Below are 14,340 nucleotides of genomic sequence, written 5' to 3'. Positions count from 1 at the left end.
CTCTTATTTTAATTCAATGGTTCAGTAATTCATTCCAGGGCTTCTTAAACTTTTTCCACTTATGACCCCATCAGCACTTTTTAAACTATATGGGTCATGACCCCATACGAGGTTGTGATCTACAGTTTGAGAATATTCATTTTTTAAAGAATTGGGATGTAGAAGAACTTTATCAGTTGGAGAAAATTGTAGTTAACAGGAAGATAGAAATGCCTCTGCCTCCCCACTGTGGATCCAGACCATATTAGTCCCATAGATACACAAAAGAACCTTTGGTAAAATGGTATTTCATGTGTGGAGGCTCATTACAGACCTATACTTTGGTAATAAGATCCAGAGGCGCATGCACGGCAGTGATGGATGTTTCGGCATAGAACCATCAGGGGAAAAAAAATGATTGTGGAAAGAGAGGGAGTGCTGACACAGGCTGGGGCAGTGGGCCAAGCCAAGGAGCTGCCATTCCAAGTCTGAAAGGAGGAACAAGGACAGAAAAAGAAGGAAGAGCTATCCAGCCCAAACAAAAAGGAGTGTAGTTATTCTTTAGATGTGGAAGTACTTGTCACATGGCCAGTGGGTATAGGTCAAAAGTATGGTGCAGTAGTTGCACATGAAAGAGACTTTCATAGCACAGTATACATTCTGTCAGGGAAAGGACACACCAAGGAATCCTATGGTTCTGGCTACCCAATGCCAAAATATCAGTCAATTCAGTTGAAAATTCAGGCCAACAAATGAATATTGTAGCTGCCTAACACCAAATAATTGGGTTGACTGACTTATTTTTCAATGAATTGCCTGAAGTTTTTTTTACTGACTTGTCTAGATGTTTGGGGTTGTGGAAATACAACCTGAGATATCTCATGTTCACTAGGTAGGTGCTATCAAGGAGTGTTAATGGAGATATTTTATGAAATATTTTTGGATTAATTATTCCATTCTTGTTACAGGGCATATTTAAGGCCCTCTGTAATGAGGAATGTAGTAGGAAGCCCAAGCCCATGTTTAAAAAAAAAATTTCAAGTCACTTGGATCTAACAGAGTTAGGGTTGGAATTTTTTTAAGAGGAGAAGCATTTGCTTATATGTAAATATCTGGGTGATAAAGAGAAAAATGGGAAAATGTAGCGATCAGTAGTTTATCTATTGTTGACCCAAACATTGTTGGTTTTATAGCTTGTTGATCCAAAGGAATTTATTAGGGTGCATGCTATTCTAGGTATGTAAAATTCAATAGCCAGTCAGTCCATAAACATTTAAGTATCTTTTTAAAAAGTCAGGCACTGTGCCAAGCACTGGGGATAAAATGAAAGGCAAAAAGACAGTCCCTGTTCTCAAGGAGCTCACAGTCTATATGCAAGAGACAATGTGTAAATAACTATGTAAAAGCAAGTTACATATAGGAGAAATTTTAAGTAATCAGTGGAGGGAAGACACTAGAATTAATAGAAATTTGGAAAGATTTCCTGTTGAAGGTGAGATTTTGAAGGAAGCTAAGGAACTCAGGAGACAGAGGTGGTGATGGAAAGAACTCTATGCATGGGGTTAGCATGTGAAAAGGCCAGGTGTTGGGAGATGGGTGATGGGGTGCCTGGTTTGAAGAATGTGGTAGGGTATAAGATGTGAGAAGACTAGATAGGTGGGGAAGATACGTATGACAAAGAGAGGGTTTTATATTTTATTCTGGGGGTGATAAGAAGCCACTGGAGTTTATTGAGTAGGGAGATAACATGATCAGACCTGTGCTTTAGGAAAATCGTTTTTGTGGCTGAATGGAGGATGGACTGAAGTGAGAAGAGACTTGTGACAGGCAGACCAACCAGCCCACTATTACATAGTCTGGGCATGAAGTAATGAAGGCCTGAACCGGGGTAGTTGGTAGAAGTGTCAGAACAGAGAAGGGAGCATGTATGAGAGATGCTATGAAGGTAAAAATTGACAGGCCTTGGCAACAGACTGGATACGGGAGGTGAGGGAAAAGAAGGAGTTGAGCATGATACCTTGGTTGTAAGCAAGGGTGATAGAGAAAATGGTGGTGTCCCTAACAAGAATAGAGAAGTTTGGATGGGGATAGGGTTTGGAGGGGACGATATTGAGGTTAGACTTGGGCATGTTGAATTTGAGATGTTTACAGGGCATCCAGTTCAAGACATCCAATAGGCAGTTGGAGATGTGAGACTGAAGGTCAGCAGAGAGGTTGTGGCTGGATAAGTAGATTTGAGAATCATTAGCAAAGAGGCACTAGCTGAATCCATGGGAGTTGATGAGATTACTAGTTGAAATAGTATAAAGGGAGAAGAGAAGAGGCCAGGAGGCATGACCTGGATGATTATCTAGCAAAGGAAACTGATAAGGAGCAGTCAGATAGGGAAGAGGAGGGGGAGAGAGAGAGAGAGAGAGAGAGAGAGAGAGAGAGAGAGAGAGAGAGAGAGAGAGAGAGAGAGAGAAAGAATAGTGTCACGCAAACATAGAAGCAAAGAGAACATGGTTATATTATTCTATAGGGTGTTGTGTGGTATCGACACCTAATTATCCCATTTTAGATTTCCAAAGAACAGAGAGTATATTTACCGTGGATATTCACATTCTTTATTGTGTTTTTCTATTCCACATTTTTCCATCTGTTAAACACCCTATCCACTAGGCCACATTTGCAAGCATGCTTAGTTTTTCTACTAATAAATACAAATTCAGCTTTTTAATTTATACCATGGAATGGTATTTGTTCTACTACTTGACCTCCAAACATAAAAATAAATAATGTATTAACTGTCATTCAGTAAGTGGGGGCAAATTCAACTTCCTTAGGTGAGATTTTTACTCCCAGAGGGTAGTTTATGGGTATAATTTTGCTTCACTTGATTGGGTGGTGACATCATCATTCTTGAAAAAGTTAATCCAGGCCATTTGTTCACTAGGAAAGTACAATAGGAAGCAGGGGAAAGGTCAGAGAAAAGGAATTTCCTGTGTTGAGTTACTGTCTCTAGAATGAATAAATAAACCAGGTGAAAAATTCTTATATTCACTCATGTCTTCATTGGTATGCAGCACATTAAAGTTGGAAGAGGCATGTTGCCAGTGCTGGAGAGATATAAAAGGAGACCAGGCAGAAAATAACTAAAGACTTAATTATAACTCCATTGACGCACAGCTTTATTGGATTTTAGAGGAATGGTTTTGAAAAAAAAAATGTTTCCTATTTAACTAAAAAACAAGCCCTTTGATAACATCCACAGTTAGGTAAAACATAGGTATAGTCTTATCTATATATCTTTCTGGTCCGTCTTTTGGTATTATCTCATAATTAAATCCTAGGTACTCCTTATGAAAGAGAAGGATCTTTGTCCAAGACAATTTCAAAGGACTTATGATGAAAAATGCTATCTACCTTTAGAGAAAGAATTGATGGAGTCTGAATGAAGATCTAAGCCTACTATTTTTCACTTTTTTTAGGGGGGGTCTGTGTTTTTTCCCCCACATGACCAACATGAAACAATATTTTCTGTGCACATGTGTAACCTATATCAAATTGCTTACTGTCTGGGGGAAGGGGAAGGAAGGAAGGAAAGAGGGAGAGAATTTGGAATTCGAAATATAAAAAAAAAACAATGTTTAAAATTGTTTTTACATGTAATTGGGAAAATGATAAAATATTATTAAAGTAGAAAAAAAACAAAGGGAAGGGTCTTTGGAGTAAGGAACTTGGAGTAAGGGAACACAATCACAGCTGAGTGAATTTGTCCCATGGAAGGGCATAGAGGTTAAATGACTTGCCTAGAATGGCTGGGCCATTCAGGAATCAGAGTCTGAGACCTGACTCCAGGTGTAGCTCTCTATTCAGAATACATATAAACCGTTTTCTTCCATGGTATTTTAGGGGGAATATATCTTTGTGGCCTAGGAAGTTGTTCAGTTAGAATTCTCTTTCCTTTTTTATAACTTTTCTGTCACAGGAAAAAAAGTTTCCTAATTTTTTTTCTTCATAGAAAAAATATTTCTTAGTTCCTCAGTTATCAGTGTACAAGCATTTATTGATCACCTACTATATGCTAGGCATTATGCTAAGTGCTGAAGATACAAAGAAAAGTAAAAACCAAAGCAAAAAATCAGTCCCTGCTCTCAAGGAGTTCACAGTTTCTGAGAAATACTGAGATTTCACAGTATTCTAGATTCAGACACTTATATGAATTCAATCATTTACATGAACCATTCTGGCACATGTTTCATTCTCATGACAAAGTTGTTTTTTTGTGTGGTCACTTTAATGTTTTATCTATTTAAATGTTGTCTTGATCTTATAACTTGAATTCATTGAGGAAAGGTTGCCAGTTGAGAGGAGTCCAATAAAGTATCTCAGACTCCAGTCATTCCTAGTAGCCCTAGTAATAAAATGTAATCTTATGGAATTGGGAAGTAATTAGTAACATTTCCAAATTATTTTTCTTCCTGAAGTCTTAAGTGTGAATCTTAAATTGTTCTGCTAAAAATGAAATAAAATGATCTAAACTTATATTAGTTCTTATTAAGAGAGTATTAGCAGTATCTTTGGTTATTAGATAACTCTGGACTCCCAAATTTACCCCGCTACAGAACTTAAAACTTAGACACAGCTCATAGTTTAGTCTTGCTAAAATATCATTACCAAATTTACGTCACCCATGCATGACCTGAGAGAAATCAGTCACCCAGCTTCCCCTTTGAAATACAGTAATGCAATACATAAATAATCACAACCACAAGATACCATTTAAGCATAGCACTTGTGATAAGGTCAAAGAGTCTTTGGGAACCAACTCTGGGATTGTGGCCAGTTGAAACTAAAATAATTTTATCTTGTGCTGATCATTAGGTGAGAGTTTCAAGGTAAATCAGATGAGATGTGATGGAAAACTTCCTCGTTGGTGAGGAAACATTTCGTGGTCACAAGAGGAATGTGTCTAGCTAAGATGTTCCTTTCCAACTTTGCAGTAGTATCCACACTAACAGTAAGAATGATCAAAATGTATCCTCCGATCCATGGGCCCAAAATAAAACCTCTATGACTTAGTGTTTGCATTTTAAAAACTAAAAGGGACCATATTGAAAACAAAGCATACCTTTAAATAATAATATATAATGCCAGAAAAAAATGGAAAAAGATACAGACTTACTTTGATCGACCCCATGTTGCTAGTCACTTCTTAGAACTTTATACCACTATTCCCATTGTAGCGGACTCTGCAGGTTTAGAGGAGAAATATAACATGATTTTACCCTTGGGGAGTTTGAACTTTAATTGAAGACTTGAATGTATGAAATAACACAGGACAATACAAGGCAGAGTATAATTCAGGTCCAAATTGTGAAATATCATTGCAAATGCTGTAAGGGAAGGAGATCAGTGAGGACTCCAGTGGATGGAGAAGCTTTCAAGTGAAGGTAGCACTGGGACTTAGTGACTTCGAATAGGCTGTGAAATGAGTGGAATGGAGGAGGGAAGCCATTCTAGGCAAAGGACACAATTTGGAGGAAGAAGGCACAGAGATGGGAATGAGCATGTTTTCTATGGGGCATTATGGAGATTAGAGCAGAGTGTGTTAGGGACGAATGAGAAATGTTTTGCTAAATTGGATGGGGCAAGATTAGGGAAACTCTGGATCCCTAAGCAGAAGACTTTGGCCTAGAGCAGTGAGAGAAAGGGGGCTTTTGAAACGTTTTGGAATAGGAGAGGGAGAAGAGAAAAATTATATTGGAGGAAGATTTAATTTTACAATTCTGGATTTGTGTTAGAAAGATGACAATGAGTGAAGCCAGCCAGAAGTCCTTTGCAATAATTTAGATATGAAGTGGTTGCCTTTGTGTAAGGAGCATTTAAAGTAGTGATATACAGAAACTACTTTTGCAACCTCTCAAAGATATACACATACACACATACAAACACACACACAAACACACATGGTTCATAGTATTCTTGAAATTCAACTGAGAAATTCAAATCAGGAAATATCTATCAATTATAATATGCAAAGCATTGCAATTGGCGCTGAGGGTATAAAGACAAAATTTTTAAAAAATGATTCTTTTCCTCAATGAGCTTACATTTTATTGGGGGTGAAATTTTGTTTACATGGAAAATAAGTGCAAGATGATTTGAGGAGAGCTGAGCATAGACAGCTAGGGAATCAGGAGAGGCTCTGTATTGGAGATTTATTCTTGGGGTAGTACTTCATTTATATGGATGAATGAGTGCAAGCTGATTTGAGAAGGGTGAAAACACAGATAACTAGGGGATCAGGAAAGGCTTCCTTTGGAGAGTAGAGTCAGAAACGAGCCTGGGAGGAAGCTAAGGATTCTAAAAGGCAGAGAGGAGGAAGGAAGGAATTCTAGGGACTAGGGGTGGCCAATGCAGGCACAAAGGCTCTATATGGAAAGCCAAATCAGATTACAGCAAGTGAGCCAGTATGGCTGGAAGTTAGAGTGTATGAAGAGGGGTAATGTGAAGTAAACACGAAAAGGTGGGTTGTCACCAGGTTGTGAGGGGCTTTAAATGCCCAGCTGAGGAGTTTTAAATTTTATCTTAGAGGTACTAAGAAGCATTGAAAAATTCTTGAACAGTGAGGTGCCCAGACTTGTGCTTTACACATACCCATTTTGCAGCTACATGTAGATCATTTGGAGAGGTAAGAGGCTAAAACAGAAGCAAAAAGACCTATCAGGAGCTGACTGAAGTATCACAGTCTTTTCCAACAAAAGTAATTATTAGAGTTCTCCACCTCTAGACCCATTATTTTATAAAGTTTCAATCAAGTCTATTCTATGTATATTACATATGAATGGGGTAGGGAGATATGTCTTATGACCATACCTTGATTAATTTCTACAAACTACATAAAGATGTCTGATCATTTTATAGTTAGACTACATAAAATTGTTGTTCAGTTGTTTGACTCTTTGTGACCCCATTTGAGGTTTTCTTGGCAAAAATACTGGAATGGTTTGCCATTTCCTTCTCCAGATCATTTTACAGATGAGGAACTGAGGCAAACAGGGTTAAGTACCTTGCCCCGGGTGATACAGTTAGTGTCTGAGGCCAGATTTGAATCCATTGGGCCACCTGGCTGCACAGACCACATTCCTACAGAGAAGCAAAAAGTAATTCACTTTCTTGCCTACATACTCACTTTACTCAAAGAAAATTACCTTTTCAGAAGATGTTTTTAACTTTTTTGTGTGTTTATAATAGATCCCTTGGGCATTTTGGTGAAATCCATGCACCCCTTTGCTGAATAAAGTTTTTAACTGTTTAAAATTTATAGCATTACAAAAGAAACCGATTGTATCAAAATACAGTTACCAAAACATTTTTAAAACCAACTTTGCAGAACCCAAAATAAAAACCTCTGATTTAAGCAGCAGCAGAAAGCAACAGACTCAGGAGATGGAATTCAGTCCATACATCTGGCATGGAGATCTTCACCCTGGTCCCATGCTGAATTGGAAGAACTTCTCTGGGAACAGGTTAAAGTGTTAAGAGTTTAAATGGGCTCTTATAAGTACTGAGCAGCTTCCTATCTGTCATGCTTTTAGTGAGGCAGAGGTTGTACCCAGAAGAGTGGGATGGGTGCCAACCATGTGTTAAAAGGAACACAGGATCTCATTTAGATATATTCTGACAAAGTGGTGTTGCTTAGCATTCACCTTAAAATGGATAGTACTGAATTGTTACATGATTTAGAAGGAAAAAAAGGTTGAAATCTGAAATGTTGACCTGTTTTTCTCAAAAATTTAAAATATTTGTCATACCTTTTTCATTATCCAATCCCAGACTAAAAGATAATATTAATAAATTAGTTATTGATCACATTTAATATATGTACATTTGAACTAAAAAAAAAGTAGAAGTTTCTCATTGGAAGGTCAAGGTAGGGTGTAGTTTATTTTCTCTCCTGATCTTAGAGAAATAATGGAGAGATTAGAAAGGATCATTGGTGGGTACTGATGCAATTTCTTTCTTCCACAGGTGCTGTACAATTTGTTTAAGTCCTTTTGCCAGATGAAAACAATTGAGACCATTGATGTGTTTGCTGGAATCGCTAACTTCTTTGTGGTGGGAATCGGGGGGATAGTGATTGGAATCTTGCTGGGCTTTATAGCAGCATTTACCACCCGTTTCACCCACAATATCCGAGTGATTGAGCCACTCTTTGTCTTCCTATACAGCTACTTATCATACATCACAGCAGAAATGTTTCACCTCTCAGGCATCATGGCGTAAGTACTGGGGGAAAAAGACCTTGGAGGAATTGGGGGAATGAAACAATGCAGTCTAAATTTCGTGGAATTGATATATTCTAAGCTAAATAAAAAAGTCATGAAACTGAAGTAGATTTGTTTTTAGGACAACTTTTAAGAGCATTTAAAAGTTTTAGTAGCTTCTCTGAGCTTCCATTTTGTGACAAATAAGTGAAAAAATGTGCCTGCTTAGCTAAACTAAAATACACATTTTCAAAGTTCCATAGTGAAAAACAGCATGAAGGTAATTTCCTTGGGCATATATGAGGTGGGACTATAAGACAATATGACAGTTTTTAGATAAACAAACCAGAACATCTCTACTGAAATAAAAGTCATCTCTTTTCGAAGAGTGGCCACGAAAGACCCTACTTTCGTTCTAATGATGCTTCCATTACTCAGATAATTTTGGAACTTCTAGAATTTCCATTAAAGGCTATGGAACAATCTGCTAATTATTCTTAATATGGTAAATCTTTATTCTTTGAGGATAGATGGGGATGAGGTGGGTGTTAGAAGGAATAGAAAGACAATAGTCATTTGGATCCAAGTCTGTTAAATAAGGTGGGTGATCATGCTGAGGGATTTTTTTGTTTGTCAATTAAGTAACTTTTTGTATGAGTATAAAATAAGACTGATTTTCTTTTCTTGCTCATAAATTGTTCATGAAAACAGTATAATTTTCTTTAAAAGGAATTGCTAAAATGTTTTGGGAAATGCCAATATCTTTAGAATAAGTGTCAAGACCCCAGGGTGACTACTTTGGAGCACTATATTCTTATAGATATATAGGTTCTGGTGATTATAATGCCACTTCAATACTTTATAATCACAAATTGTATATCTCAAGTGATGGCTAATCTCTTATGAAAAGCAAGAAAGACTTGGCCAGTGTAGACATAACTTTGTTTAGTTAATTTTCCTGCCAACATTTGTTATAAAGATTCATTTTCTGTAATATTTTGACTAAAGAATTTTGCTGCTTCTGTTCTTTCCCCTTGCCACTTTTGTACTATCATTATTGGAATGTGACTTAATTAATAAGTTTTGCTACTGTGATTAAAAAGCTCAAATGCACCACACAAATAAGAGTGAGACCCGTTATAATGAGCTCAAAGTTTTGCATGGTTTTTGTTTCAGAGACAAATCTAAAAAAAGCAACATATTAATCCAGTTTGACCCAGTAATGAAATGTTCCATCTCTTCCTCCTCGCTGCTATTCATATAATTTGTATAGCTTCCAGCTTCTTTCTTGTTCTTTGACCTATGTCATTGAAAGCATGTGATCAGGTAGCTGCAGTGTCTCTAAAGAGAGGAGAGCCCAGCTTTTGAATTTTGTAAGGATTTTTTGTGAGAACATTGAATTGCAGAAGGTGTATTCCCTATACTCCAGCCTGGGCAGTATTGGTGTGAAGATTTAGGGCAGCCAAACAGAGACTTCAATGACTTTATCAGCATGGCGTGTCTGCCAATTTTCCCAGCCAGTGGAAGGAACTGGGGCCAGGGACTATCCAGATGAAATGTGGGGGAGGAGGTTGGTGGAGCTGGACTGAGGCCTATTCACTGCCCAGAAACTGTGACAACTGGGGACACCAAGTGAGGAAGATATTTACTGACTTGTATCACATGCTCCCTGGGAGTAGATTGTCCTTCTTTATAAGGCCTAGAGGAATTTAGAAATTAGGCTGAGATAAGGACAAGTTTTTCTTCTTCTGTTTTTTCAGATTGTTGTCGTATACTCTTAAGACATCTTCTGGCATTTTGTAACTATGTGAAAGAGTGTATTGTAAAAAAAAAAATGACTACTATTTTCAAATGAATAAAATTGCTGTCCAGGGTACTTTAAAATAAATTGACCCCTAAATCTTAATTTTCGGGAAGTTTGAAGTATTTTTATATGTGCAGTTATTATGAATGTTCATGATAATGCTTTAACAAACTAAATGTTTAAAAGACTTATTTGCATCTAAATGCATGCCCTTAACTGGATAGCATTTTTACAGACTATTGTTGAGTCTAGGTATTTTCCAGGCCTGGGTATACATGATACTTTCCTGTAACATAAGTCAGAGGGGTTTACTTTCTCTCAGGCTTTAGAGTGTGTTTTGCACACACCCACATTTATAATTACTATTTGAAACTAGAAATTGGGAACTTAGTTTAGTGATAAAAAGTAGAATTGTAAATGTATGTGTTTAAACTTCATGCAAGATGTAATAACATTTTGTAAGGTAAATTTTACCAAGTTTCAGGATTTTTATATTTGTTTTTGTAGAAGGCGACAAGATGTCATTGTCATAAAGAATTCCTAGTGAGGTGACTCCTGTTATCAATGCATATTGAAACATGCTCATAAGCTTTTAGTCCCATATAGCTGCCTGGGGGATTGGGAGGTTCAATGACTTGCCCAGAGTGGACAAGGAGGAAGAGAGAAGTGTGCTGGTAAACGTTTAACAAATGGATTTCTGGGAGGGGGAGGGGAAGTCCCCCAGATATGACATTCTTTAAGTTTACTCTCCATTATTAACATTTCCCCATCCTTTTTGAATTCTAAACATTCAAGAAAACAAATCAAGCCCTGATTTTGTAGTGTTTGCCAATATCTGAAGCATAAATGTTCACATTGAAAATTTAACAATCAGCTCTTGCCAGTACAAGTTGGTTTAGGCACATCCCTGGCTCACATAGAGTCAGAAGCAAGACTTGGATTCAAGTTGTCTTGACTTTGAGGGCAGCTCTCTATTCATCATGCAGTGTTGCCTCTTTTATATACTTAACTATAACTGTACTACAATTTTTGATATTTTAAAACAAATGTTAAGACTAATGGAAGTGAAGTTAGAGATATATAGAATGTGTCTGATGTGTTTACTGATGTCTGTTCCTTAAGGTGGGCAGGGAGCCTTTAAAAAACCTGAACAGGAATTTTCAAATCAATTAAGATAGCAGATATATTCATTCTTCTTTCATTTCACTGTCTTTCCCTCCCCTCACTCCCTCTCCTCTCCATCTCCCTCCTTTCCTCCATTCCTGTCTTCCTCCTCCCTTCCCCTTTCCTTTCTTCCTCTCTCCCTCCCTCTCTTCCGTTCTTCTGCTTCTTCCATTCCTTCCTTCTCTCCCTCCCTTCCTTCATTCCTTTCTTCCCTCCTTCCTTCCTTCTTTCCATTATTCTTTCCTTCCATCCCTTCTCCTTTTTTGCAAGCCTTTCTGGGCACATAATCTTTGGTTTGGATTTACTCAATTATGGTATACAATATACAGCATATACTGTTTTAGTTCCCTTGGTAAGAATGAAATTCAGAAGAAATCATTACAGTGAGTTTTTGGTTGAAAAACACAAAATCTAGGTTTAAGTTAGATTAGTTTCTCAGGTAGGAAAGCACTAGGTATGATTCCATTGCATGGACACCAAAAGCAGTACATGTCTTGTATTTACAAAGCCTACTGTTTCTGCCTTAGCCATTTGTTTTTCCCTTGTGAAACTGGTTTCAATTGATTGTCAATTGTGTTATATCTGTTCCTCCAGGCTATGTCTCATATGCTACTTAGCAAGAGATATTTGAGGTCTGTTTTCAACAGAAAACAAGATTGGTTATTTTCAAAAATGATTCTTGGTGACCTTGTTCATTCCTTTAAAAAATAGTGCAAATGTTGTAAAATAATTTAAACTTAATCTCTTTTCTGGGTTTAGGAAAGCTTTGATTATAGCCTTCAGGCCACATAAGTGAGATGAATGGCTGAATGAAAAGTATTTACCAAGTCCTTACCCTGTGCCAAGTGCATTGCTAAGCGCTACAGATAGAAATAGAAAAGTGGTCTGAGGGAGCTCACATTCTAATAGCACATATAGGATGGAAAGCTGAATGCAGATGGCAAGGCCCAAGATGAACTAACATCCTTTCCTTTTTCGTACCATACTTTCCTTCTCCATTAAGACTATGCCAGGATAGGTTGTTGCATCATGGAAGTTTGTGTATGTGTGTATATACCTGCATACTGTGTTCCTTAAAAGTCTCTCACACACACAGAGGTGTGTGTATATGTGAGTTTTACATATATATATATATATATATATATATATATATATAATTATGTATAGATATAAATCTGTACATATATGTGTATAAATATATGTATATATTTATATCTATGTTTGTGTACATGTACTGGGTACACAACACATAGACTTGAATTAACTTTCTAAAAAATACATTCTGGGTAGAGTTAGGGAAGAATTGTCTTAACTACATTTGAACTCTCCTAGCTACATCAATTAAGTTTACCTCGAGGAATGATCACCATATTGAGCAATCTAGGAAGATTTATCTCTTTGAGATGCTCATTCTGTTGCCCATGCCCTCTAGGTTTTATGGTTTGGGACAAAAAATTAATAGTGATTCCTCATAGATCACGTATGTAACTTAACATTCCTAAGAATATCAATGTAGAAAATTACTCCTATTCTCTCTTCTTTGCATAACAAGCATCTTTGTGAACATGAAGGAAAATCAGATCATCTGACACCTTCATACATTATAAATATTCTCTGAGAAGTATAATTAATACATATTGCCCAAAGGAGACCAATACTTGGTATTCAATACTGTTTGAGGGCCAGTGAAAAGATTTTTTTCATTTTGAGGTATAACAGGCATTATCTATGTCTATGATAATTTCTTGCAACACTCTCCCCCTCACTTATCCCATATACTACAGGAGAACTGAGTATCATATAACTCTTTTTCGTGATGTGTTACAAATATATAGGTATCAATACAGATATGCTCTTATATATGCATATAGACATATGTATATAGAAGTATATGTATGTGTGTATATGTGTATGTGTGCCTCTGTGTGTGTGTATTGAGACTGTATTTCCCTATGTTGCCTAGTCTGGCCTAGTGGCAAGTCATGACCGTGATCCAGCTGCTAAATGACATGGAAGCTTTGACCTGCCTTGTTTCTGACTTGGGTTAGTTTTCCCCTTCTTAGGCAGCCTAGTAACCCTGCATTTCTAGGGGCTCGCCATATTGGTGCTGAACTTTGTATAGATACATGATAAGCATCAGCCCTACAATAACTCAAAACTCCAGAACTCAAGTGGTCTACCAGTCTAAGCCTCCTCAGGAGCAGGGACTACACATGTCCCACTCTGCCTGATGTGATACATTATTATTACCATTATTATTAATTCCTTAAAATTACTCCTTTTGCTCAGAGTTTTTAAAGCATTTCCATGTTTTACGCAACACTCTCAAGGCATTGCTGTGAAGAAAGTACTACCAGGGAAATAAATCCTTCATCTGATGTTCATCGAAGAACCCCTGTCTTCATACTTAGCTAAGCTAAAAACAGAATTACTGGATCAGAGATTGGAAGAGAACTTGGTGGCTGTCTTTCCAAATTTTACCTTGATTACCTGGGATCCCCTCACAAAGTGTCTGACAAGTGACTATACAGCCTTTGCTTGAAGACTTCTAGTGGAAAGGGGATGCCTCGCCCCCAAGACAACAGTTTATTGCTGGCCTTGTATTTGAAGACTTTCCAGCATGGTTAGGATTTATTAGTAAACACTTGTCATTGGTTTAGATAAAGCTATTTATGGTATGCTTATCAGATTTTCAGGTAATAGAGTTGGCACAGTCTTCAGGGACAGAGGATCACCTCTACACCATGGTAAGAAAATTTAGGAGGAATTTAATAAAAGATAAAACATACAAAAATAAAAATAGCACTAATATTTAAATTTATGTTAAGTTTATACTCGTTTATAGGGAATTAGGCGGTGCAATAGATAGAGTGCTAGGCCTGATGTCAGGAAGATTCATCTTTGTGAGTTCAAATCTGGCCTCAGACACTTAATAGCTGTGCGATCCTGGTCAAATCACTTAACCCTGTTTGCCTCAGTTCCTCATCTGTAAAATGAGCTAGAGAAAGAAATGGCAAACCACTCCAGGGTATTTAGCAAAAAAAAAAAAACCCAAATGGGGGGCAGCTAGATGGCACAGTGAGTAGAGCACCAGCCCTGGAGTCAGGAGGACCTGAGTTCAAATGTGGCCTCAGACACTTG

The 14,340-nt window shown here is 37.3% G+C and overlaps 1 protein-coding gene across 1 annotated transcript in view; it reads left to right on the top strand.

Annotated features, from left to right (window-relative positions):
* SLC9A2 (solute carrier family 9 member A2) overlaps positions 1-14,340 on the top strand; it is a 109,175-nt gene that overhangs the window by 29,669 nt on the left and 65,166 nt on the right. Inside the window, exon 3 of the mRNA XM_036756065.1 lies at positions 7,996-8,246. Within this exon, the coding sequence (XP_036611960.1) occupies positions 7,996-8,246 (251 nt within the window). The remainder of the gene's footprint in view (positions 1-7,995; positions 8,247-14,340) is intronic.

This window comes from Trichosurus vulpecula, chromosome 4 (genome assembly GCF_011100635.1).
Source record: "Trichosurus vulpecula isolate mTriVul1 chromosome 4, mTriVul1.pri, whole genome shotgun sequence".
NCBI lineage: Eukaryota > Metazoa > Chordata > Mammalia > Diprotodontia > Phalangeridae > Trichosurus > Trichosurus vulpecula.
Note: the sequence above shows the minus strand (reverse complement) of the source record. Positions and strands in the feature narration are given on the sequence as shown.